We start from the raw sequence: 26,620 nt of genomic DNA on the forward strand, positions 1-26,620 counted from the left end.
TTTCTTACAATTACACCGGATAATTTTAAGCGGGGATTCCGGGAGCTGGTGGCATGTCACTTAAAATAAGGATGAAGCTCCTTGTTTTTATTCATCCATCCCCAAAGACAAGCATCCAGATCACTTCATCCCATGAACAGTTGAGTATAAAAGTAGCTCCTAAATTAATGTTACCTACTTCATTGCTAATGATGTCGAGGGTAATTTCTCTAATTGAATGAAGAATTTGAAAGCTGGAACTTTTTCCTTCGATATGTGATGACGAAGGTCGTCGAAAGTCACATTTTTTTGGCTACCGTAGAGGAGTAATATTTCGACGGTGAAACAGCAAAAGTGCGTATCTTGGTTGCGGAATTTCAAAATATTCGCTCCTATTTTATTTTTTGAAAGGGGACCAAACCAACATCATGGCTTGAAATTTTTACAGAATATTCCTCACATAGAGAATAAAAACAAGCGAAGTTTTCAAGAAATGACGTTCAATATTTTTCGATGAAGGAACTGAAGTAAGTATGACAAGAAATCTGCAACGCCGCAAACCGAAATACGTATTTAAGCAGTTTCACCATCGATTTACTCTTTTCCAGCTCTTCATATCCGTTCATGGTTTTGATTATAGGTTCCAAGAACCTTTCTTTAAATTCTTGCCGGTAAGGATCAGATAAAAGCGTACAGAATAAAGTTGCTGTTTCTATTTTATGGATGTGAGGGGTTGAATCGTAACCAGTTAACGCATGCAAGAACACCGATCATTTCGGATTTTGCGCGTTTAACATCACTTCGAAAACGCAAAGAAATATTTGTGTCTGCTCATCAATTTGATGGAACATAGGTTTGTGCAAGGGATTCGTAAGTACCTATGCTTTGATCGCACTCGATGGAGTAGAGACCCACCATCTGAAACCGACTGAAAGTTTTCTATATTATTTTCGGTACTTATTAATTGTTCGTCCTCTGAGTCTAGGGCATCTGAAATTGAGTTCAGAGTTTTAGTGCAGTAATCAGTAAGACTCCTCACTATTAGTGGCTCATCACTTTTCACATGTCAGTCATGATCACAAACATCTTGATTATCTCTTTTCATTTTTGTGTAAAAGATTTTTTTTTACATTTCGTTTAGATTCGTTTTGTTGACTAAAAATGTGTATAAATTGATACTTCACTTGTCATCTTACGTGATTTTTTTTCTCATAAAAATTCACACTCCTGCCTTTCAAATTTGGCCACCATCTTGGATTTGGGGCACCAATTTTGATCGGAGGACTTGTTTTACTTCATTAATGAAATCTTCGACCAAAATTACATAGGAAATGACATATCACTTGCCTTATTACCTCGTAAAAAATTTGAAAAAATGCACCCTCCTGCCTTTGTAATTTGGCCGCCATCTTGGATTGGGGGCACCAATTTTGACCGGGGGGTTGTTTTGACTTCTAATATGAAATTTGCGACCAAAATTACATGGAAAATGACATATCACTTGCCTTATCACGTAAAAATTTGAAAAAAATGCACCCTCCTGCCTTTAAAATTTGGCCGCCATCTTGGATTGGGGGCACCAATTTTGACCGGGGGGTTGTTTTGACTTCAAATATGAAATCTGCGACCAAAATTACATGCAAAATGATACCTCACATGACAGGATATGCACAAGTGAAAATACCGATATTCTGGAGGCCTTATTATGGGCGCCATTTTGAATTTTAGGCATTTTGAGGGGTGCTCCGAGATCGGACGGTGATAACATTTTAGGATACTGTTTGAGAGAACCTACTAATGATGTTTACTCAAGTTTTGATTACATTTTACATTGTTAACGGCGTTCTAACAATGATTCAACGCGAAAATTCGGCAAAACATAGCGAAATCAGGGCCCCCTGCCCCCCCGGCCCCCATGGCCTCAGAATTTTGGGCTCACTTGCGAAATTGAACCTTCTATAGGTAAAGATGATATCCTGAAAGTTTCATGCTTTCTTCCAGAAATGCACGATTCTGGGAACTTTTCCCCCTTATCCGCCCTACTATAATACGCAAAAAAAAACTATTTATGAAGAACCTCTGGAAAACCCGCTATTTCTTGTCTTGGCTGATTGTTGAGTCATGTCATTTTCCATTTAGTCATTTATTTGTAGCAATGCCGGAACATCTCTTTCCTTCCAATCCAGCCTAGCTTTGAGCAGAATGTTTGAAAAATTGTTCTGAATTAGGTATGATCATTTTCTAAGGGCCTTAAAAAAACAACAATTCTCAAAAACTAGGGGTTACTGAATCTCTTTAAACAAATTAAGTACTGGGGAGTTTAGAACAAGAGGAATGGAGATAATCGCGTTAAAGTCTTCTGACAGTAAAACCGCCAAACCACGTGTTTCGGGTATTGTGACCATAGGTATTCGGATTCCTATGACATTTTATTTTCTTCTAGGTAAAGATCATCGTCTTTTTACAACATTTTGCGTCGTTTTTTTCACCCTTCCAAGAATGTCTTCCGAAGATTCTGCGCAAAAATATTCAGTAACATTCCTTAAAAAATATAAATGAGCAGAAATTTTGAAACACCGTAACACCTGTGTTTACCCGGAGCAGTTTGACGAAAAATTACACGAGTCCGAATTTTGATTGTGGTGTTAAAAGAATTCTGCTCCGACTCATTTTTTTTCAGCCTAGCCCTCTATCGAAACAATTTTCAGAAGAAATTCTTAAAGGGACTAGAAAGACTCACAAAAAAACTTGAACAGTTATCCCACAAAAAAAAAAGTAAAGCACGACTTGCAATCTGCAACGTTAAAACTTGAGAACGGTGATTTTATTCACCATCGATTCAAAGGCCATTTAAACGAATCGAAGAAAATTTTATCTTTTTGAATATTTTAGGAGCTGGAGTCTGAAATAGATATCACGTGAGTACAATCTAAAAGGAGACATCAAGATTTCTTCTTGCAATTTCCTCCACGCTACCATGCTAAGGAAAAACGCCGTATGAACCTTCAAGCGTTGCCAAATTTCCTTTGATAAAAGAGAAATTTCCTGGTGAACTTATGAATATTTTCCTTCAAATGTTTCTGATAATTTTGTTTGCAATTCCACCTATATTTCCTGAAAGTTTCAAGAAAAAATATTCATAACTTCCTTGAAAAATGAACAATTTATCGAAGGATATTTGGCAACTCTCGAATGTTCATACGGCGTTCTTCCTTGGCACGGTCATGTTATATCATCTCTTTTTTGTTGTTTTTTTGTGATACTGCGTGTTTTTTTAAAATTTTTTTTCGGAGAGGATTAAACACTTTATTTGAATTTTTTTGTTGCAGGAAGGGGGAAGGATGTTCGCGTCGAACAATAATACGTTCGGTGAGGAACCGGCGGTATTGGTGCGAAAAGCATGCCTCAGCTACGGCCCCAACGCCAAGATTCTAAGGAATCTTAGCCTCACAGTCCCACAAAATCAAATGTAAGTGAATATCAATTCAATATTTTGTCGAAAATGGTCCCTTCGTAAAAGAGTTAGGACTACTCTGTCTACCTCTGACTAAATAAAAACGCCATATGAACAATATATAAAACCCACAATTTCCCAAAAGGATCATTAATAAATGACCCGAAATTATATTAGATATTAAGCGGATTCTTAAAGATCAAGGTCGAATCAGTTTTCTGATAGTTTCAATCAATACCATAAAAGAAATTAGAATCAAGGGAGTTCCCAAAGGAACTAAATGAGAAAAAGACTTTTTATGAAAATTAAACCAACCCAAAAAGTTAAAAGATATTCAGAAAGGAAAGCCAAAGCTAATAGAAACACAACAAAAAAGTTAAACAAAGCAAAGTCAGCAAAGTTAATACACGGTGCCATATTCCTATTAATAAAACGTGAATTATCCAGGAGAGTTGATGATTTTTCCCGTATAAAGTCAGAGCATTCACAATTTCAATCTTATATACTTACCTAAAAATTATGAAACGTGTTTAAATTTTCTCAAAATTAATACCTGGTTTGGAAAAAACTTGACAGTGTTCATTCGCCGTTCTGTCGCAGCAAGATAGAACTACCATGTAGAGGAAAAACGCTGTATCTACATTCGATAGTGGGGCGTTGCTAAATTTCTTCTGACGAAGACTTAATTTTCCAAGGAACGAGTCACTATTTTCCTTTGAAATTTTTAGTGAATTTTACTTCTTACTTAGATGAGTTCATCCGTACATCTCAAAAACTAACATTCTCAAATTTCTCGGAAAATACATAACTTCATCCGGGGCGACCCTGGTAAAAATTGGCCATAAAAGAGCTGCGTTTCAAAATACCATAGGAATTCTTATAGCCGGCTAAAGAAGGCTACAGAAAATCATATAGCTGGCTGTAGAATGCGGAGAAAATCATACCCGGGCTGTACGAAGTGATAAAAAATTATGCAGTCGGGCTAAAGTTCCTATCGCAAGACTTTACACTTTATCGCCTGGCTGTTGCTTTTTCGCCATTGATTATAAAAGGCTATAAGAAATTGTGTAGAAATTCGTGTGCTTTGGAAATCATTAAGTTTGATACGGAACGACCTTAATATTTACAAAACATACATTACATTTTCCTTTAATACATAATTTTATTCATCAATTAAAATGAGAATAATCCATACAGGATGTGCAAACATTTCAAAATATGAGTTGAATAACGCTGACTCCGCCAGATTAAATATTAGAGCCTAACACAAAGCGGAGAGGCGACGCACTGGCGCCTACAAACCTAACAGGGATACTTCACTCATTGCGCAACGCGTGAAGTATCCCTGTTAGGTTTGTAGGCGCCAATGCGTGTTTCGCGCTGGCCTGCCACGGCGCTTGAAGCAACTATTTAACACCAGAGGTATTGCACGGTATCATACGAAACTGAAGGCGCTCTAATATATTAGGAATGCCAGGCATCCATCAAAACACACGGAGCTTTCCTCGCAAAATAAATCAAGATACTACGGCCCAAAAAGAGAGAAGTAGTCCAAAAACTCACCAAGTCCTAGCATCCGTAATTAGTAACGTTTAGCATACACTTTATCGCCTGGCCGTTGCTTAGTCGCCATCGGCTATAAAAAGCTATAAGATATTAGGTAGCCGGCTATAGAAGCTATTGGAAATCTTACAGCCGGCTGTAGGTCTATGGTATTTTGGAACACAGATTCTACTGCCAATTTTTACCAGGGGATTTGTCAACATCTAAATGACGACACGACATTCTACTTCTGCCATGCTAAGGAAGAACGTCGTATGAACATTCTAGAGTTGCCAAATTTCCCTCGATAAAATGTTTATTTTTTAGGAAATTGATGAATATTTTTCCTCCAAATTTTCAGAATCTTTAGGTAAAATTGTGAACTGAGATATCTGAAAAATTGGGAGGAAAATATTCATATATTTACCAGGAAATTCGCATTTTATGAGAGGAAATTTGGCAACGCCTGAAGGTTCATACGGCATTTTTCCTCAGCACAGCAGACTTTTACTAGATGGTAAGCTCTCTGTAGATGTTGGGCACAAAACCAGAAAACACATGTCTCGAGCAACTTTTCAAACCTCTTCCGTATTTTCTTTGTTTACCTATTTTCTATTTTTAAAAATAGGTACCGTGCGCACGTATTAAAAGTATGAAATTTGATTCTGATTTGCAGATATGGTCTTCTAGGGCCTAGCGGATGCGGCAAAACAACCCTGCTCAACTGCATAGTTGGAAGAGTGCGATTAGACTCGGGGAGTATATTCACCAAAGCCAAGACGACCTCAGAACTAGGTTACATGCCACAGGTACAGCATTCAGAAATATTATTCATGTTTTCCTGCGAGATATCTAAATTATTCAATAGTTTAGGGCAAAAGAGTCGCAACCAACATCTTCTGAAAAATTGAATTATTCACATGCTAAATGCTTTGGAGGGCTCTGTATGTATAAGACAACTCGGTAAGAACATGTAACGCCAAACGTAAGATGCCAGACCTCAAGTATTTCGAACTGCAGAAAGCATTGAGACTGCCGGGCAGATTTCCTGCTTAATCTTAAAATTGAGAAAAGTTAGTGACAACCCCTCTACTCTAAAGTACCTCTGGATATCTGCTCCTTTATATGTACTTTTTTATTGCACAATTCAGGCGAGGAAAATATAAATACTTGAAAATTTGGTTATAGGTTTAGTATGATTTCGGAAAATAGGCAAGAGAAATTGCCTATTCATTGAATGCTTCTATTTTTCAAAATTTTTTGCGCATACGCCATACACACCATAAAACATTGGAAAACGTGATTATACAGGAGACAAGGAAGCTCACGATTAAAATTAGTAGGTTGACTCAACAATTGTTATCATTCGTCTCTTCACATTGAATTATCAACATTGATATTTTCCAAATGATTCATTGTGCTTATCTTTCTCTACGTATTGAGAAGAAATACTCCACTAACAGGATCTCGTTTGTTTATAAGCTTCAATTACAACAAAGAGGGAGGGAGAACTATCAATACAGTTTCAGAAATACGATCGAAATGAAATAAGCAAAAAATTGCAACGTACATAACTTTATGCAGAAGTGTAGATACACTTCTGCATGGGCATGATCCAAAAACATGGTATACATCTCAATTGTAGGTCAGTCAAAAAAAATTAAGTTAAAGTTCTTTTGTGGGTACCGTTTTTTTTTTTTTTTTTTTTTTTTTTTTTTTTTTTTTTTTTATTGGTGTTGATTTCCATTCAATTATTATTCATGAGGAAGCAGCAAAAGATCCGTCATTGTGTGCTCATAACTCTTTATCATGTGCATTTTTGTTTGCATAAAAAGTTGAGGTTTTTCAGACCTTTTCTCATCTTTTTCCTCCTCTTTGAATTTCAAACGAAGAGCCAATTGTGTCATAACGATAAAATAAACCGTCAGTGAAAATGTATAATCTGTAGTTTTACTCATTCCTTGAATATTGATGAAAAATAAATTTTACCAATCTAAATGTAAATAATTAATTCTTACCTGGGATAGAAATTAAAATTGTTTTCAGTTATTTTGGGAGGGTTCATTTTGCTTAAAATATAAAAACGAAGGCGTGTCATTTTCAACATCGAACTTCCGTCTACTCTGTTAATCATTTGTGCAAACTTCAACAGGTTATTTTTACCTCTTATTTTTTCTCAAAATTCTTTGCAACGTAATAGAGTGTACACACCTCCATGCCTCGATGGGGGAAAAAAGCACGAACAAATTGTATACCCAGTGGCAGCGAAATTCAAATCAAAACAAGGAGGAGGGGTTTTCAAGATTTAAGTGTGGAATCATAACGAAGAAAAAAATGGCACTGTCTTGATGGATGTGTCAAAATTGTGTTTTATTGTTGCTTGCAAAATACACGTGTAACGATTTGAACCTACCTCCTCAGACGCAAAATTTTCCGCAGCCAATTAAGTAGGTACCAAATTAACGCACCATGAATAACATGACACTCCTCATTTGCGCTATCTAATGAATGACAAAGTCTTGGTACTATTCGAAAGCAATATCCTGAAGTCGAAACAACGTTTAATCAAAAATGTGTTACGCTTTGAGGACTTTCGCAAACTTTTTAAGAAATTTATTGTCTGCCTCGTTAACAAGAATATTTCCCGTCAAAAAGATCCCGCCGAAATGCTTCCGCAGCTATTTAGTTCTAATAGTGATATTCAGTTATTGTTTAATACTGTGCAACTCTTTTACTATTATGCCCATTATGACAATTATATTTTATAGCTTTTTATTGCTCTCTATTCGTAAATTTTGGCAATTATTGTTTGACTGTCGAGCAGTTATTGACGGACAGTAGATTGACCAATGATCACGCTGTGGTAAATGGCATCATCGTTTGTTGCTTGTTATGCCATTAAATCTTTTTTTTTATTCTTCAAGAATGCTGACTGATCACGACCATTCTCTGAAAAAGGGTAATCAAAAGAAGTATATCATTCAAAGATATGATCATAGCACACACAAAAAATTGATGGTGACACAATCGATGAAATATTGACAAATATAAGAAAAATGGGAAAAACTGGATTAGTTTTCCTCATCCGCATTCCTACCTTCCCGAGTCATAGAAAGACCATTCTCGCATCATATCTACTGCTAATGAAAGCACAGTGTAATCGGTATTTGGTGATGAGTTGGGACGAAGTGCCTCAAAGTGGGGAAAAACGAGATGCAAAAATTTGAACGGTTATTTACGCATAATTTGGCGCAAAAACAATCAAAATATCTACAAAATTGACCCTTCGACACAGTGGTCTTGAAGCCAAAAAAAAAAAAAAAAAAAAAATAAGTTAAGAATTCCCCCTAAGAAGATCATAAAAAAACTCCCCGTAGGTAACAATATTAACTAATGAGCTATTACGTTTTTCAACGTGTATTTCACGGTTGTTTTCGATACGCCTTCAGCTGCGTCTGCAGCAATTGTTGTTGTGCGTGCTGATCTCAGCTCAATACGTACGAGTACTTGACTCTGTGAAGGCGTTTTATGTGTGTTCTCTCTAACAATTCAATTTTTTACAAGATTGCACATGTGCAACCCCCCCCCCCCAAGAAAAATTTTTTTGCAGGAGGTCAAAAAAAAAATCATAGAAATGCTTAGTTAGAAATAACCAAGGTTCTCCTGGTTGACGTTTTCGTTTTTCGAGGAGAATGCAATATTGATATGTAATTACATTTTTCCACGAAGAAAACGACATGTTGTAACATGTGGGTGCAGATGCAATAGTTTAAATTTCGAATACCCTCTTGAAACTCTGCTGAGATGCTCAAAAATGTTATGCTAATATAAAGTATTTGCTTTCAGGACTTAGCGCTTCACAGAGAATTATCAATTCGAGAAATATTCAGGTTTTATGGATGCATGTTCTCAATGTCAGAGACAAAAATTGTACAGAGAAGTCGAGAGTTACTACAGTTCCTTGAATTACCAAATGATGAGAAAGTTGTGTCGGCGCTCAGGTTCGTATTTATTTGTCATACATGTTATTCATAAACTAGTTTAAACTCTTAAATTGGTCCTCCTGGTACTCCTGTGATGGAGATGTTGCATGTGTGAGGAATTTGCGATTTGACTATTGATTCTTATGTAAAAGTTCGTGAGAAACACGATGGTGCCACTGGTTTTTCTGTAATCAACTCCCAAGCTCAAAAAAAGCTCTCAAGTTGAGGCCAAAATGGAGGAGGTATCCCATGCTATCCTGAGAGTCCACCTCTACATCAAAACGAACTCTCCATGCAAACAGGGCCGGATTTACCTACTTGCCGCCCATGGGCTGCCCGTATTTTTCCGCCCCCTTCTCATTTGTTTTGAAACATCAATAGATCGTATTCGACAGTGGTTCGATGTATCGTTTGGTTCAAAACAATAGACAACAAGAACATAACCGCAAACAAAAATTTTAGGATTTATTTTGGAAAAGCTGAAAATGAGAAAATTTCTAACAATTTCACTTTTCATTGCCAGAGAGTAAAAATTTAATCACATAAGACCCGTTACCTCAGATTTCTAAATTGACTTTTGAGGCTGTGGTTGCATCTTGAACCAATCGATATCAATATAATCTCACCCGTGTGATCCGTCGATTATGATCTATAAAAACCATCAAGTGAACGTGCCGCGGTGGGGGAGGGGTGTATGAGACGCGTTTACTCGTGTTGGGTACATTTTTTGTAAAAGCCCTGTCAACACTAACAAAAGCTCAGTTCCGTAAACCCATCCCTGTTTGGACAAGGCCTTCCATTTATAAAAAACGAACGAAAAAATTATGAGAGAACAAACATAAATTTTCTTAAAAATTTTGCCGCGCCGACCGCACTGTGTTGGCGCAATGCGTGAAGTATTCATGCAGTCTTGTAGGCGCTATGCGTTTCACGCCGACCGCTGCTGACCACACTGTTTGGCGCAATGCGTGAAGTATTCATGCAGTCTTGTAGGCGCTATGCGTTTCATGCTGACCGCCTCGCCGCGCGCCGCTCCGTTCCAGGTCAAATTGCGTGTTCGGTTTCTCTCTTTACTCGACTAATTAAAGGTGTTGTCTCTTGTATCACCGAGAGACGAAAAAATTAGAAATTACTATACTTTGACTCTGAGGAAATGAGAGATTTTGTCGTCTTTTCTCGTTTGTAATATATTTTCTGAATCCGATTTTTTCCTCTCTTTTTTGATACCTACATTCATAAAGATTGCAAAATTTGCCACCCTCCACATTCTGCCGCCATGGGCCGCGGCCCATGTGGCCACCCCCTTAATTCGGCCTTGAATGCAAAGAGAGGGAGCAAACACATTAGCAGGGTTGCCGTGTTTTCAGTTTTGGAGTCCCCTAATAAAGTGGCAGCCCTGTCAATGTATTTGCTTCCTATCTTTGTATGGAGAGTTTGTCTTGATGCAGAGGTGGACTCTCAGGATAGCGTGGGATATCCCCTCCATTTTGGCCTCAACTTGAGAGCTTTTTTGAGCTTGGGAGTTGATTTCAGAAAAAACCAGTGGCACCATCGTGTTTCTCGCGAACTTTTACATGCATGAGAATTAACAGTCAAATAGCAAATTCCTCACACATGCAACATCTCCATTACCTCTCTCCTTGTATCTCTTCGAGGACAAGAAAACCCACGAAGAATATATGCCTGCTACTACCGTGGAAATTAAACGAAGTTCCTTGAGATACTCTTTTTAAACAATATGATACTCCGTATGGAACAAAGAAGAAAAGATTCATCGTAGTAACCCACTGTAGGAGGAAAATAGCAGAGCTTAGGAAAAAAGGAATCAATGAATAAATGTACATTGGAATAACCAGGAAAAGATCTCCATGGAATAAAATATTCATAATTTTATCACTTAGCAGCGAGGATCTGTACTCGCAACACTCCGAATAGGGCATAAATATTTTGAAGGAAAAAAAGAAAAAAGAAAACTGCATTTGCTACTCTATTATTCACTTTCCATACTATGATGACTTTCCAACAATGATTCACAGTTATCCAAACGGAAAAATATTTGAGTCGAACATCATACAATTGATGTGATTTAATACTTTAAATCTTCGACGGATTGGGTTAGGAATCAGGTCTTCTCTGAGAGAATACAAAAAACTTGACGTTTTTTTGCTTCATTAAGGATATGAAGCCTCCTTAGTTTGTACAGACAGTTAAATTGGCGTTTCATTCGAAGACGATGATGATCACATTATTTCCATAGCTGTGTCCAGATGATATGCATATTTCAATATGCATTCAAGTTTACATTGTCGGAATGGCAAATAATCATAATTTACAGTTTATTTGACGACTTTACTGTTTGATTTTGCTGCAGTTTTCAATCATTTGTGTTACGAAGTGACTTTTAATAGGGCGAACAATAAGTTTTTGTTCACAATATTTGTCTACAATGTTATTGGTTTCTCTTCGTAGTGGCGGCCAGCAGAGACGGATATCATTTGCTGTTGCCTTGTTTCACGATCCAAAACTGCTGATCTTAGATGAACCAACGGTTGGATTAGATCCATTGCTCAGCCAAAGGTATTTTCGATTTCATCCTCATTTTTCTTTCATTTTCAAATTAGTGCAGATAGAAACCCGAGAAAACTTAATAAATCTGCGGGTATGTAAGTAATACTTAGATGAAATATCAAGGCGTACATTTTTTCTCCTGGGAGATTTCAATTCGACTTTGAGAAAATTACAGAAATATTAAGACGGTGAAACTGCAGAACATCTATCATTTATTCTTAGACCGAGAAGGCATCTTAAGACGCCAGAATTGCTTAGCTTGTTTTCAACAAAGTGAAAGAGAATTGAAATGAGAGGAGGGGCGAGAGAAGAGAAGAGGGAAGAGGTGGAAATGAGATGCAGAGAGAGAAAAAGAAGCGCGGAAGTGAGATAAGGGGAAAACTTAAACTTTACAAGAGAAAAACCTAGTTGGAAATAGCGCGCTGGCCGCAACTCAAAACTCCTTCAACTCGGCAGGTATGCAATTTAAGCTACTTAAGAGGCGGAATATTTGTATCACGCAATTTGCGCCTCGATAATCGGATATCATGTGCATGTTTTAATTTATGGAGAGTGTAAAAAAATTATTTATATTGCAATCGATTTTAATGTGTGTTATTTTTTTGCCTCAGTATCTGGGAGAAACTGATGGAAATGGCAAGTTTTGGTAAAACCATTATCATCACAACACATTACATAGAAGAGGCCAGACAGGCAAATATGGTGAGTTATCATTCTAATCGCATTTTCAATTGGGACCGTTCTGTTTTAGAAAAAGTGGACAGCGATCTGATGGCTGAATTATTAATTAAGTATACATAAAGCTGCAAAACTTATTAAAATTTTCTATGAAGAATGGCTTGAGGATGGACATTATCAATTCTTAAAAATGTATGCAATAGCCTTTACTCTACGAAAATCATTGGGTGCAAAAAAAAAAAAAAAAAAAAAAAAAACAAACAAAAAACAAACAAACAAACAAACAAACAAACAAACAAACAAACAAACAAACAAACAAACTACTTACCAATCCATTTTCTCATTGTTGTATCTCCAAATAAAATAAAAACTATTTTAATACCATTCATACTTTCACACTTTCTTTTTTCATTCAAACTATTTAAAACTTGTCAATCTCTGGATGAATGTTCATTTCATTTTCTTAACGTAAAATTTTGGTTTCAGATTGGCATGATGCGAAAAGGAACGATTCTTGCAGAGGCTCCTCCCGCAGAATTGCTAGCTGTACATAATTGTAATTATTTAGAAGATGTATTCTTGAAATTGTGCCATATTCACGATACGACTTCAAACCCAGTAAGTTATTATCTTTAACCTCTTATCCAAACAAACGAGAATGTTAACAATATGCCCAGATTTCATACAAAAATCAGCGTTCTCAACAAAATTTTCCCTGGGACGGTCATTTTAAAAATTGAATTTTTTTAATGTTGGAACCTTATAATGGGATTACGCTTGTTTGTTCGGGAAACTACCAAATGGGTAATGAAATCCGGGGAGCGACGAATTTGATACAGACAAAATCTAACCTGGTGCTGCTGTGAGGAATCTCATAGATTTTTTTTTTCAGGCATAAAGAAAAAAGGCAGGATCTTGCATTTTTATTTTTAGAAGGAAATGTCACGCTAATAGTATTCTGAAGTTCTGTTTAGCTCATGCTTTTATAGTTTTGATTGATCAAGTGGGGTAATTTTTTTAAAAAGAGCGATTCTCTAAAGTTGAATCCGGAGACCATACTCAGGTTCTTTTTATGGGAAACATGCTGTGAGTATTCTGAGAATAATTATAATGTGTTATTGTTCATTTTTGCACCGAAAAAAGGAAAGAGTTGCATTTTAACGAAAACGCACGCATTTATGTTGTGTCTGATTTGCGTTTTAATCCAACAATTTTCAGCTTTTTAACGTGGTTGATTAAAACTTCAAAAATCTGTTTCCCAAAATTACGTTCTTTGAACTGCTGACTTTAAAGCGCCGTAGCTTCAATTTGGTTTGACTTAATTAGACGTCTCTGGCGTCAAAACGCTGGCTAATGACGCTTCTAAGCAATGTTGTCAATAGCTTTTTTTTTTTTTTTTTTTTTTTTTTTTTTTTTTTTTTTTTTTTTAAGCTAGGTCCTTTTATCGTGGACCGTCAAAATTTTTATTTGAGGCTATTTTCTTTTTCCTTTTTCCCTAATTACCTCCATATTTCTTTTCAGAGTGAGCTTGCCAGATCTCAAACAGAGGTAGAGCCATATCGGCTACAAGAACCTCTGAAAACAAAGGAGGGTTTCTTCTCAACTAGTTTTAAGGCCCAATTTATGAAGAACCTGTGTCTTTTGCGAAGGAATCTCGCGTAAGTATATGTAACGTTTAGTTGATTGGATTACATTTTGAGATAAGGAACCAATATTTCTGGCCCATTTTAGAAACAACGTACATGTCATTGGTTTCCCAATGCAGTGGTTCCTTATTTCAGAACGTAAACCAATTCTCGTGAATACACCGAAATTAAACGAACATCTGCATAGCAAACACCTGTTGCTGGAGGCAGATTTTACTATAAATTTTCTGTCATAAAAACCGTGATGTTCAAAAACACATCTTAGTTATTTATTTGCGAAAAATGCATTTTTAAAATCTTAAATCAATTTTTCTCTTCGAAAAGAAAACTAATCTCTCCGGAGTGATTAGTTTTCTCTCTGGTGAGATTAGTTTTCTCTCGAGAGGGAAAAGTTTTCTCCTGGGAGAGAATATTTTCTCCCAGGAGAGATTAGTTTTCTCTTAGGAGAGAATAGTTCTTTCTTCGGAGAGAATAGTTTCCTTTCCGAAGAGAAAAATTTTCTCAGGGGGGACGATCCAGTATACAAAAAAATGGTGTCACGGATTCACGGCTGTAAGAATCGCCTTCAAGTTGAAAGATACCACCGGCGATGCGACCAGCAATCGAAATGTTCAAAATGTTGCTTGCATTTTTCACCACTACAGAATCTGAAAAATATGCTGGGAAGGAGTGTCCCAGACAGTAAAAATAAAGTTCTTAAAACGAGTTTTAGCATCTCAAATACGATGTTTTTCTGTGCTTCTAATTTAAAATCAAAGCGATATCGCTTTAATCTCCCATATGTCACAGGCAAAGAGTCAATTTAGGCATTTTATCAAATTCCTGTAGAGGAATAGTGAAATATTCTCATTTAGATTGAAATTCTAATGTTTAGAATTCGAATTTTTTAAATTCTGAATTTTAGAAAGAATAATTCGGTACTCATCATGTTAGAAAGATATGCCTGCGACCTATACGTACGTATTAATTGAATTTTCGCTTCGGAGACTTTGCCGCAGAGTAGAAAAGTAAATCAACCAACAGAAAGTTCATTCCTGAATTATCGTTGTACTTTTATGGGTTGGGGTCTCAGGCTAATGCTGTATCTTGTGTTACTCGGAGACTTAAGCGCAGAGTAAGGAAAGTAACTCAACCGTGCGCTGCCGTGCTAAGGAAGAACGACGTATGAAGATTTGAGAGTTGCCAAATTGCCCCGGATAAAAGCTGTATTTTTAGAGAAAATTTTGCGTATTTTTCCTTGAAATTTTCATGCATTTTAGATTAAATCGAGAATAAAATTTTCTGAAAAAATTGAATAAAAATATTAACGATTTCCTAGTAAATTAGGTTATTATTGAAGGAAATATGACAGCATCTGAATGCTCATACGACGTTCTTCCTCCTCACGGCAGTATAGGGAGTGCATTTGTAAATAAATTATTGTATTTTTTGGGTGGAGTCTCAGGTTGATGCTGTGTAGTGTGATACTACTCGGAAACTTAAACGCAGAGTAAGAAAAGAATTTCAATCTACAGAGAGTCAATTTTTAAATAAATTATTATATTTTTGGGTTGGGGTCTCAGGTTAAAAATGTGTATTGTGATACCACTCGGAGACTTAAACGGAGAGTAAAAAAAGTATCTCAACCTACAGAGAATCCAGTTTTAAATCAATTAATATAATATTAGCTCCCTGTAAGCCTTCGGGAGCATAGGGGACTTCGGCGGCTAGGTGTCGCACACTGAAAACAAATTCTCGGCGTTTTTACCATGGTCCGTCGTTACCTTTACCATCTCATTTTTTTGCCAATTATTGGTAATTTTACCAAGACAGACTGGTAAGCTTACCTAAAAACCGGTATTTTTACTGCTTTTCTCAGGTAAGAATATCACTTTTATTGGTAATCAATGCCCGGTAACTTTGCTATTTTATCTCGGTAATTCTACCACAGTCGATTTTAAAAAATATTGGCGTTTTTACCAAGGTCCAGTAAAATTACCGAGAAAGTTCAATAATTTTACCGAGATTTCTCGGTAAAATTGCCAATTCCATAAATGGTAATTTTACCTAGAGAAAACTGGGATCAAATAGAACCCTGAATTCTTGGTGATTTTACCCTTTTCTTAGTAAATACACCGATATTTTTGTTTCAGTGCAGGTGTCGCAGAGCGCCAGAGAGCGCTTTAAAAGCGGCTTTATCTGTATGTATGTAATAGTAATTTTTGGTTTGGGGTTTCAGGTTGACGCTGTTTATTGTGATGCTCCCGATCGTGCAGGTCGGGACGTTCAACTTTGCGTGCGGGCACGACCCGACGCGGCTGCCGCTGGCCGTCGTCAACGACGAGTTCCTTGCCTCGGGCGCCACCAGCTGCTTCTACAAGGAGCACGACGCCTGCATATTCGACCTCAACTATACTCATTCGGCGAGTTGTCGCTACTTGGACAAGCTCAGGCATCGGCAAAACGAGCTCGGAGACCTCTTCAAACTCGTAAGTCTATCATTCCAAGCTCTAAATGGAGGTATTTCTGCCGAACGGAATAGAGTACCTTTATATAGCGTCCCTTTATACCCAGAGTTAAGACAACTCGATTATCAGCTGACTGGCAGCCGGCCTTGGCTGGCCATGGAGGCCGAAACGAGTGCACCCAAACGAACGATATTGAGGATAAGGATCAGGAATCCTGCGATGTCTGTCACACAAAAACAACAACATCAACAAATTGAACAATTAAAAAGAAAATGAGATTGGTTTGTGAATAATTTCTTGATCTATTTTCATTTTGGACCGATGGAAATAACAATTCACTCTTGATAAACCACAATTAGGTAATATTTTCATTATTCTTGTTCACATTCGAGGTACCACCATCTTGGTGCACTCGTTTCGGCCTCCATGAGCGAGAACCAATCAGAATTGGATTTTTTTTTAGGCCACTTTCAGCCCAACCCTGGCCCAACCAAAAGTGAGTTGTCTTAACTCTGGGTATAAAGGGGCTCTACCTTTATAGACAGAGTATGGCCATTTCTGTTCCGGTTTTTCATTGGTCGCGAGCGAATAGGCTGACACGATGCTCTTAGGATCGTAAATAAACAAACAAGATGGCTGTTATCAGCAAGCAAGATTGAGGTTATGCACATCTGAAATCCTCCTGTGATAAAGGTGAAAGGCGATTTAACAATGTTTTCATGTGTTTTTCGTGTGTTATTCGTAGATATGCTTGTTTAAAATGTTACTGCCGTATAATTGACATTTTTGTCAAATTTAGCTTCTTATCGATGTTACGGTGAGTCGCCATCTTGTTTGTTTATTTACGGCCCTAAGAGCATCATTAAGCCTAAAAACTCGTTGACCAATCAAAAAGCGGAACAGTTTTCCTGTAGTAAAAAGATACGAATGGCCATACTCTGTCTATAAAAGTACTCTAGAACGGAACGCTGTGGATCGTGTTAATAAGAAAGGTCGGACATAATTTGGAAGCTTCAAGAGCTAATAACTCCGTTTATACCAAATTTTGAGGTTCTAAAGAGGTTCCATTGGTGACACCGTGGTATACGCGCAATGCATGAAGTATCCTGCAGACTTGTAAGGCGCTATACTATTCGTTGCGCGCACCGTGCTGTACGCGCAATGCATGAAGTATCCTGTGGTCTTATAAGGCGCTACTATGCGTCTCGTGCCGAGCACGCCAGCCGCGCGCCGGCCCCCAATGGACAGAGTCAATGGGGGAGGTCGGACAAAATTTGGAAACTTTAAACGCTTATAATTCTGTTGATACAAAACTTTGAGGTTCTAAAAAGGTTCCATTGGTTTCCTCGAGAAATTTTCTTCTGGAAGCACCCCTTAAAATTTAAAATGTGACGGAATAAACATCATAATTTGCAGTTTTGGTCAAAAATTTGATGTCCGACCTCATGGGCGCAGCTAGGGAGGTCCTGGTGGGGCCTGCCCCCCCCCAGAAATCTCGTGGCCCCCCCTAGAAAAACGGGATCCTCCATTCCTCACCCCCCCTCGCTCTCTTCACCACGAAAGGTGGTCCCATAGCCCCCCCTAGAAAAATTTCCTAGCTACGCCCCTGTCCAACCTCTTCAATTGACTCGATCCACTGTGCGAAACTGGAGACGTGTCAGAAAGATGGGGTGTGCTCGCGGTGAGCTGCACAAGAAACAATGTAAAAGGGGACGTGATTACCTTTGGGGAAATGGAGAAGCGGGGGATGGGAGAGCGTTGTGGACAGGGCTCATGAGTTAATGATTCGGTATCGTCTGCATCGGCACTGCTGAGGTCACTGCCGCTTTATATTTCCCATTCATTCTTACGACTTGGGAACTAACGAGCACACCCATTCTTTCCCACCTATCTACGGTTCCGCACTGAAAAAAAAAAAATCTCGGTGCATTTACTAAGAAAAGGGTAAAATTACCAAGAATTCAGGGTTCTATTTGATCCCAGTTTTTTCTTGGTAAAATTACCATTTATGCATTTATTTATTTATGATTTTGCACTTTTCAAGTATGCTTAACGAGTTTTGTGTACAACTTTCACGAAAGATATATCCCTTGCAGTGAATTAATTCTTTCTCTGTCTAGTGGGACATTTTCATCACTCAGAGGGTATTTTATACCTCTTGTAAACAATGATATTTTTGGTTCCATAAAATTTAATGGATTTTAACTGTTCAGTGTTCAGCTCAGACTGAAAATTGTTCATCAAAATGGTATTACTGTTAATAGGTCGATTACGATACACTAGAAGCCGGACAGAGGGCAGTGAAGAGAAATGATGCCTGGGGCCTGCTCCATATTCCAGCCAATTTCAGTATGGATTTAGGTGCCCGGCTCAGCAAGGGCCACAACGTCGAGGAAGTTTTCCTGGATGGCAGTGTTGTCGACGTTTGGCTCGACATGTCCAGTAAGTACACATATTTTAATTGAAAATAAGAAATTAAGATGAAAATCGAGCTACAAGCCAAAAAACAAATTGGAATGTCATCAATTACATGATGCTAACTAGAAACGTGCAATAATTGATGAAGAAAATATGACAAAAGGAAGAAACTTACAATACTGTCGCGCGGAGGAAGAACGCCGCACAGTGGATCGAGTCAATTAGAGCGGATGGACGTGCAATTTTTTACTAAAACTACAAGTTTTGACGTTTATTTTGTCACATTTTAAATTTCAGAGGGTGCTTCTTGAGAAAAAATTTACGAGAAAACCAATGGAACCACTTTTAGAACCTTAAAATTTTGTATGAACGGAGTTATAAGCTTCTAAAGTTTCCAAATTTTTTCCGACCTCTCCTATTGACTCGGTCCACTGTGCGTCGTATAAGTATTCGAGAGTTGCTAAATTGCCCTTGTTAAAACATGCATTATTGACGAAATTAATGCATAGTTTTCCTTGACACTCTCAGATAGTTTAGATTCATAATTGCATACAAAGTTATTTTAAAATGTTGGAAAAAAATATTCATAATTTTCTCAGTAAATTCGCTTTTTATCAAAGCAAACATGGCAGCGTCTGGACGCTCATACAGCGTTCCTTCCCGGCACGACAGAATAACACCAGACGTTTCGACCCATCTTTTCATTGATTTTCTTCAGTGGTTCTGGTGCAATAAAAACAAACGAATCACTTGAACCGACGAGAGGAAAAGCAAACGCTCACGAAGAAACAACACGATCAAGCAGAGACTGCAAATAATAGATTTAAAGCTATATTTTGTAGAAGAAATATATAATTGCAGTTCAAATAAGGAAATGTTTAAAAAAGTGATAATAAAATGACAGTGATAGCAAGTGATTATTTGCTTGTAGTTAGCAACATGTAATTGATTGCATTACATTTGGTGTTTTGGCTTGTAGCTCGATTTTAATTTTAATTTCTATTTGACAGCTTAGCCTGCCAATTGGTATTCCAGTGTATTTTAATTACTTTGCTCAAGTTTTTGCTATCGAGTATGAAAGACAATATCAATCGCAAGCTGTAATTTTTCCCGCTCACATATTAATTCCAACTGTTAAAATTTATTTCTTTTTGACGTTCTCTTCGAATGAATATTCATTTAAGGGCAAAAGTGAAAGAAAAAGGATTAATTTTACTGAATTATATTCGATTGATAGGAATATACTGTCAATGTTACCCTTAGCGAGCGAGCTAGCATTCATAAATCGAGGAGTATGTAAAATGGCATATTCCAGAAGGTGAAGGCGTTTTAAACGTCCTTAGCTTTCATTCTGAACAGTCCGGCTCTCCACAGCTGCGTTGCTGAGTGAGTCCTGTGCTAGTGCTGTACTGCCGTGCTAAGGAAGAACGCCGTATGAGCCTCCAGACGTTGCCAAGTTTTCTCCGATAAAAAACCGAATTTACTGTGAAAATTGTTAATATTATTTTTCGCAATTTGCATACAATTTTGCACGCAATTTAATCTAAAATGTCTGAAAATTTCAAATAAAATATGCATGAATATTGTCAAAAATACACTTTTTATCAAGGGAAATTTGGCTACTCTCGAATGATCATACGGCGTTCTTCCTTAGCACGGCAGTATACTATATAACCTTGGGAAACCTTATTCCAACAATATAAATAAAATGATTCAGAATTTTTAACATTTTTTACTCATTTTCCCCCTGTTTCCAGATCATGTTATTGGATATCAAATGAAACGAGAAGTTGTAAGTAATTTCGTCGATGCAGTGAAGGAGCTATTGGCGGATTGCGGCGTTGACACAAAATACGGAAGTATTCCAATTAAGGTAATATTTTTCTCCGATTCATTTTGACGATAATTCCTTTCTGTGCCAAATTTGTATGATTTTCTACGCTGGACTATATATGTGACTGCCCATAGAGATAGACAAAGAGACCCTATTCCATGTAGGAAGATTTTCAGGAGATTGATTTCCATCAAGCTCGACTGAAAAAGTACATTATGAGTTTTCGTTGGAGAACACGGTCTCCTCTTCCAATTAAAGAAAAAGTTTCAAACTGCTTCGTTGATTTTTATGTCAAAATAGGAGGTTGGGGGGAGCATGGGGTTTCATTCTTAGTGCAGCTGTAAGTTCCGAACTTGGTATTTTAACATTTTCCTCAGCTTTTCTGCAAAAATGTATTGTTTAAACTGCAAACATCTTACCGTCACAATTGCGGTTCTGGTTTGACATTTTTGGACGTTTTTTATGTTAAAATTTCATCCAAATATACGCGGTACCAACACCAATTCTGTGGCTGTCGCGTATATTTAAAAATATACATTTTCTTAACACTGGCCTAATTAAAACGAGTAAATACTTGATACAAAAGAATATTCAACGCAATGTGTTTTTCAAGTTTTTTTTTCTTCTGCAAATGAAATTTTGTCATTTAAAAAGGCTTAAGATGCTAAGTATATATGAAACATTCAAAGAATATAAAAAATTGATGATAAATTTGCGTAACAGCAGGGCTTTTCCAGGTACTGTAAAATTTGATTGGCTCAAACTAGACGAATGACCAATTTAATCCAACTGATTTTATGTATCTGGGTTAATGAGTTCAAGACATTTGAATCTAATCTGGCAATGTGAACTCAAGGCATGTGTGTACTCGAAGTATGTAACGCCAAAACTCAAAAAATAAATCGGGAATCAAGCGGAACAATCTTCAAATTTTCAACTCTAAAGTTTGATCAACTTTTTAATAATTCAAACAATTAATACCTCGCTTTTATGGATTTCAGTTCAATGAGGCAATTTATGGGGACAACAACATGCCGTTTGTCAATTACTCATCTCCCGCCATTCTTTGCTTGTAAGTAGCCGCTAAACTTTTTTCCCCCGCATGTTGCAACGGAGGACAACTACATCAGATACCGATTTTAAATTTATAAGATAGCGGGAATTTCGTGAATTATAATTTTTATCTGTGGCTCCACTAAACCACTATGTCTTCTTATGAGCCCTTGAATCAAATAAGACGAGCAGCACCAACAAAGCATGGAAATGGAGGAAAGGAAAGGAGTCACGTCGATGACGGCGCGAAGATACAACTATTCGTGCTTGATGGATGTCCATGTTGCATCTGCAAAATTGAAGGCGCGAAGCGTGAAATTGCAATGGTATGCGTTCTATGCTACCGACGAGATGTTGCTAAGATTCGGGAGAAAAGTTGAAAAACGATGTCCGATCACGCCTCTCCTATCTTCAGTAACTTCCTAAGAAGAACTAAAATTACAACTTACGACTACTTTTATTTACTACATACTATAACTACGTCAACTTTATTAACTTACTTTGTCTGCAGGTGTGCTTTCTATCTTCCGGCTATTTACATAGGAGCAAATATCATGGCAGAAAAAGAAGGTGGCATCATCGAAAGAACCTTAGTGGCAGGTACTATCATTCAGTGTGTGATTTAGTTTATTCACTTTTCATTCTTGAAATACAAGCAATGAACGCGAGGTGTTTGCAAGGAATATTGGTTACCTTACGTTGTAAATGAAGATAATGTGAGGGTTTACTACTATCTTCTTTCGTTTTTGAACGAGATTAGAAATAGATAGGACAACGTAATAGGTGTACAATTCTCTACTTTGGAGCAGTGCCACAGCAGATCTGTCTGGTTCATATCCTTGGAGGCAGGAGTTATTCAAAAAATCAACCTATAAAAGTTCAAAAATACTATTTCCAATTTTGAACCGATTCCTCTGTATTGAATTTGATGGTTAATTGAATACAGTAAATTTGACCGTTTTAAGGTTTCGAGGTATGATTTTTTGAATGATAGGTATCCCTTAGTTATTGATCTAGAGTCTAACATTTTGATATCTCCGAAATAATCCCCTCCGTAGTTTCGATTTGAAATTTAAAATCTATGGATCGTTCCTAAAATGTTGTGCATCAAAGCTAAGAACTCGTCTTAAAATGATTTTAATACTGACAAGTCCCTTGGCTGTTTGATTTAACAAGCCTCTTTTAAACCTTCAAACTTTGTCTCAAAACTTTTTATAACATGGCTTATTTTTTCAGGAGTGAAAACGAAAGAAATCATCCTGGCCCATGTGACTATTGAAATAGGTTTCCTGACCTTACAAACTGTGTCGCTAATGTTCGTGGCTTACGTAGTCTTTCATAACCCATTTGTAGGGGACGGTCTATCGATAGCACTACTCCTCACCTGCATCGGAATCAACGGCATGATGTTCGGTAAGTTTAAGCTTTAAGTGCTTTCAAGTACCTATGGTATGCGTGAGTATGCATTTAATCACCTCACTAAGGTGAATCTAAATAATTAACCTGCAATGATCCTAATGTCACCATCAAAATTTGGAAATTGTTTGCTTCCGTTAAGTAAAGAATCTAAATTTTTGTATACGAGCTCACCCTTCATATTTTTTGTGAAGACATTAATAGCCTGAGATGCTGAATGTCTCTAATAAAATTGACTAACTCACTAATAAAGTAATCTAGGAACCCAATCTATCACCGCGGTGCTCTGCTGTCCCGCAGTTTTTGTTTTCTGGAAGCAATAATACTAATCGTAATCAATGAATTTATGTAAAAAACTGACCCAGAACGTACGTCAGCATTACCATGGAGTAGTCTGACATCTTTGTAAGATTTATTGAATATCCGTATAAAAACTTGGAGGAAGGACGTCACCCATTGAATCGACGTGAAAGAAGAAAGAGTATGGTTTCTCTCTCTCACACACTGAGTCAATTAGCGACGTCAGTTTACTTAATTGCTGATACGAATGTTCAGTTATCTTCACAAATCAATCATACTATTCAGTCTTAGTGCTCAATAGATTATGACTTATATTCACCCCAATAGAATGCACTCGTGGGTGAAAATATCAGTATACTAGCAGGAAACCCGTGCTACGCACAGGAAAACCCCACCATCAGCAATCACTGTGATTAGTGATCAGTTACTAATTGTGTTTCTGAATTATTATCTACTATTTCAAAATTGGCGAGACGCACTGGTTTGATTAAAAAGTAGAGATTAGTAGTATGCTGCTATTTTGGTCCGTTCTGCAATAAGCTCACATGATAATTATAATAATAAAAAATACCCAATCAAAAGTTGGTTATTTTTATGAAGATTTGTTACTTTTGTCAGTTCAATGTTCAATTGAAGTTTTCTGGTGAGTTGCAGCCGCGAAAATTACGGGATTTAGCCAGCGGTTTCGTTTAATTCACAGCAATGGCGGGTTTGTCATCTACATCGCGGAGAAAACTTGATTTTTCCAGGGATTTTGTAAAACAAATTAGAAATTACACGATAATCACCACGGTATCACGGCAAATACGTCGTGTTCCTAGCGAATGTTTAAGATCATTACAATTGCGCGTTATTCACATCAATATCGTGGCATACACGCGAATTTCTGACTCAATTAATAGTCCGGGAGCACATGTTCATTTTTGGGGTCCCGTGGGACCGTTAATGATACAAGTTGGCGAGATGGCTTGATCTCTTCGTCTTGATGTCCTGAAACAGAATTTCGATGCTGCCAGGCTCAATTTTTCCCGGAACACCCTTAAATTCAAGATGGCGCCCAAAATGGCCGCCACGGGGGTGAAGTGGGTGAAAGTGACTCCCATGGTCGACATGTATGTCGATTCCTATGTATTTTTGGTCGAAAATTTCAAATATATGCTTAAAAATGTACTCCGACTTCTTAAAGACCCTTAAATCCAAGATGGCGGCCAAATTTCCCCTCCTGAAAGTCAAACGACCACGTGTGCTCCTATATGGCATGTGAGGTATCTTTCATACCATTTTTTGGGCCGTAAAATCGAAAAATGATGTTAAAAAATCCTTTGCGATTAATTTAAGGCCTCAAATTACAAGATGGCGGCCAAAATTGCTGAAATTTTGGAACCAAAAATTCTATAATAGCTTCTCATATCATGTGACGTATCGAACCCCATAGATTTCTGGTCGTAGAATCCAAATCTTGAATTCAAAATTCACCCCGGCCCCTTGGGATGTCCAAAATCCAAGATGGCCGCCGAAATTATCCCTTACAGGCTCATACAGTCAGCCTTGACCTTAGAATAGCAAGATATGTATCCATTTACAGGTTTATTGGGTCGCAGAATTCATAAATTAAGGTTAAATCAACCTTCCTTTTACAATTTGCGACATTTTAGTTTTAAGAATTGCGGCTAAAAGGCGTGAAGCGTGTGGATTTAAGAAATATTTCAATTTTACACGTTTAAAAAATTAATTACAACTGCTAACGTCATCGCTTATTCTAATGGATAAGCCCTGATTTGCGATTCACTTATTTGTAGAAAACATGTGTCAATAGTTTCAAACTCTATTTAATCCTGTGAAACAGCAATTTATCAGCTCCGCCCTTAAAATGTAATTTTTTCGACCATTTTCCCTAGAATCACGAAAAAAGAGAAAAACCCCTAAAAACGTGGCCCGAACTGTGTAAAATGGTGGCAAAATAGTGCTGGGTCCACACTATTTTGAAAACAAAACCAAAAAGTTCCAAAATTTTCAATTGGAGTCATAAATGTTGAGCTCTAATGGATAACCAGTACGGCAGTACATAACTGAAGAGGAAGAGCGTTCAGCTCAGGCAATTAAGCATCAGAATATGAAGAAGAGACCACGGCGAGAGATCTATAATTTTGGGTCTTGTTATAGACCTCGTCAGTAGATCACACTCGTCAGTGAGATCAAAAGCCAAAAACTTCAAAAATTTTCAATCAGAGTCAACAATTTTGAGGTCCAATGAGTACCAGTACGAAACTTGCCGTCTTGTAATACAAAACTTGTACTTCGAACTTGAGCTTTGATGCTGTCTTGGATTTTGCGAGATTTTCAGTTGAATTCATATGACGAGTGTGATCTACTGATGAGGTATAAAAAGACCCAAAATAATAGATCTCTCGACGTTACCTTATACCTTAATATTCCAATGCAAACTGCCTGAGCTGAACTCTCTCCCCCCTCCTCAGTTCTGTACTGATACTCATTGGAACTCACAATTGTTGACTCTGATCGAAAAATTTTGACCTCTTTGGCTTTGTCCCCCCCCCCCCCCCCCCCAAAGTGTGGACCCAGTACTATTTTGCCACCTTTTTACACAGTTCGGGTCATGTGTTCAGAATTTTTTCTCTTTTTATCGTGATTCTAGGGAAAATGGTAGAAAAAATCACATTTTAAGGGCGGAGCTGATAAACTGCTGTTTCACAGGATTAAATCAAGTCTAGGAACTAATGACATATGTTTTCTAGCAGTAAATTTTACGTTCTTTTCAATGAGCATGACAGTTTTTTTCTCAGATAATTGTGGCTGGAGGTATGAAGCAAAGTTTCTCCTAAAATCAGCAAAAATACGCCTTTTTTAAGCTAATTTTTGAAGAAAACGTTAATTTCACGACCAAAAAATTAAGTTAGAAAAAATAAAAGAGAATGATTTCTACAGGAAATTTTACGCTCTTTTCACTGGTTTTTTGGTTTTTTCGTGAGATGAACCGTTGAGGAGATATTTGCAAATATCTAATCGTGAGTTTTCTTAATTTTGCAAAATTCAAAATTGCGGCGCCCTGAGGACCAGCCAATTTTCCTGAAGTTAATATGGCCATTTTCGGGCTTCTGTAGTACCTAGGAATCGAAAAAAATTGGTTTGGTTCGAAGGACGGAACCCATGTTGACCGGTGTTATCGGTGTACAAATAGTTAAAAACTCTAGACAAAATTGTTTAAAAAATAATTTGGTTTATGCCTCTCGTTATTGATGGGATGTTCAGAAAAAATTAGTTATCAGACATTTAAAAGATAA

General features: G+C 37.3%; 1 protein-coding gene across 2 annotated transcripts in view; it reads left to right on the plus strand.

Moving 5' to 3' along the window:
• LOC109037248 (ABC transporter G family member 23) overlaps positions 1-26,620 on the plus strand; it is an 80,235-nt gene that overhangs the window by 48,248 nt on the left and 5,367 nt on the right. For both annotated transcript variants that reach the window (XM_072303825.1, XM_072303826.1), the window contains exons 2-14: positions 3,309-3,448; positions 5,652-5,784; positions 8,822-8,976; positions 11,428-11,535; positions 12,138-12,228; positions 12,691-12,822; positions 13,726-13,862; positions 16,069-16,318; positions 18,562-18,739; positions 20,473-20,588; positions 21,551-21,621; positions 22,114-22,202; positions 22,839-23,015. In XM_072303825.1, coding sequence (XP_072159926.1) covers positions 3,321-3,448; positions 5,652-5,784; positions 8,822-8,976; positions 11,428-11,535; positions 12,138-12,228; positions 12,691-12,822; positions 13,726-13,862; positions 16,069-16,318; positions 18,562-18,739; positions 20,473-20,588; positions 21,551-21,621; positions 22,114-22,202; positions 22,839-23,015 — 1,765 coding nt within the window. In that variant the 5' untranslated portion in view covers positions 3,309-3,320. The remainder of the gene's footprint in view (positions 1-3,308; positions 3,449-5,651; positions 5,785-8,821; positions 8,977-11,427; positions 11,536-12,137; positions 12,229-12,690; positions 12,823-13,725; positions 13,863-16,068; positions 16,319-18,561; positions 18,740-20,472; positions 20,589-21,550; positions 21,622-22,113; positions 22,203-22,838; positions 23,016-26,620) is intronic.

The sequence above is a fragment of the Bemisia tabaci genome, chromosome 8, assembly GCF_918797505.1.
Source record: "Bemisia tabaci chromosome 8, PGI_BMITA_v3".
Lineage (NCBI taxonomy): Eukaryota > Metazoa > Arthropoda > Insecta > Hemiptera > Aleyrodidae > Bemisia > Bemisia tabaci.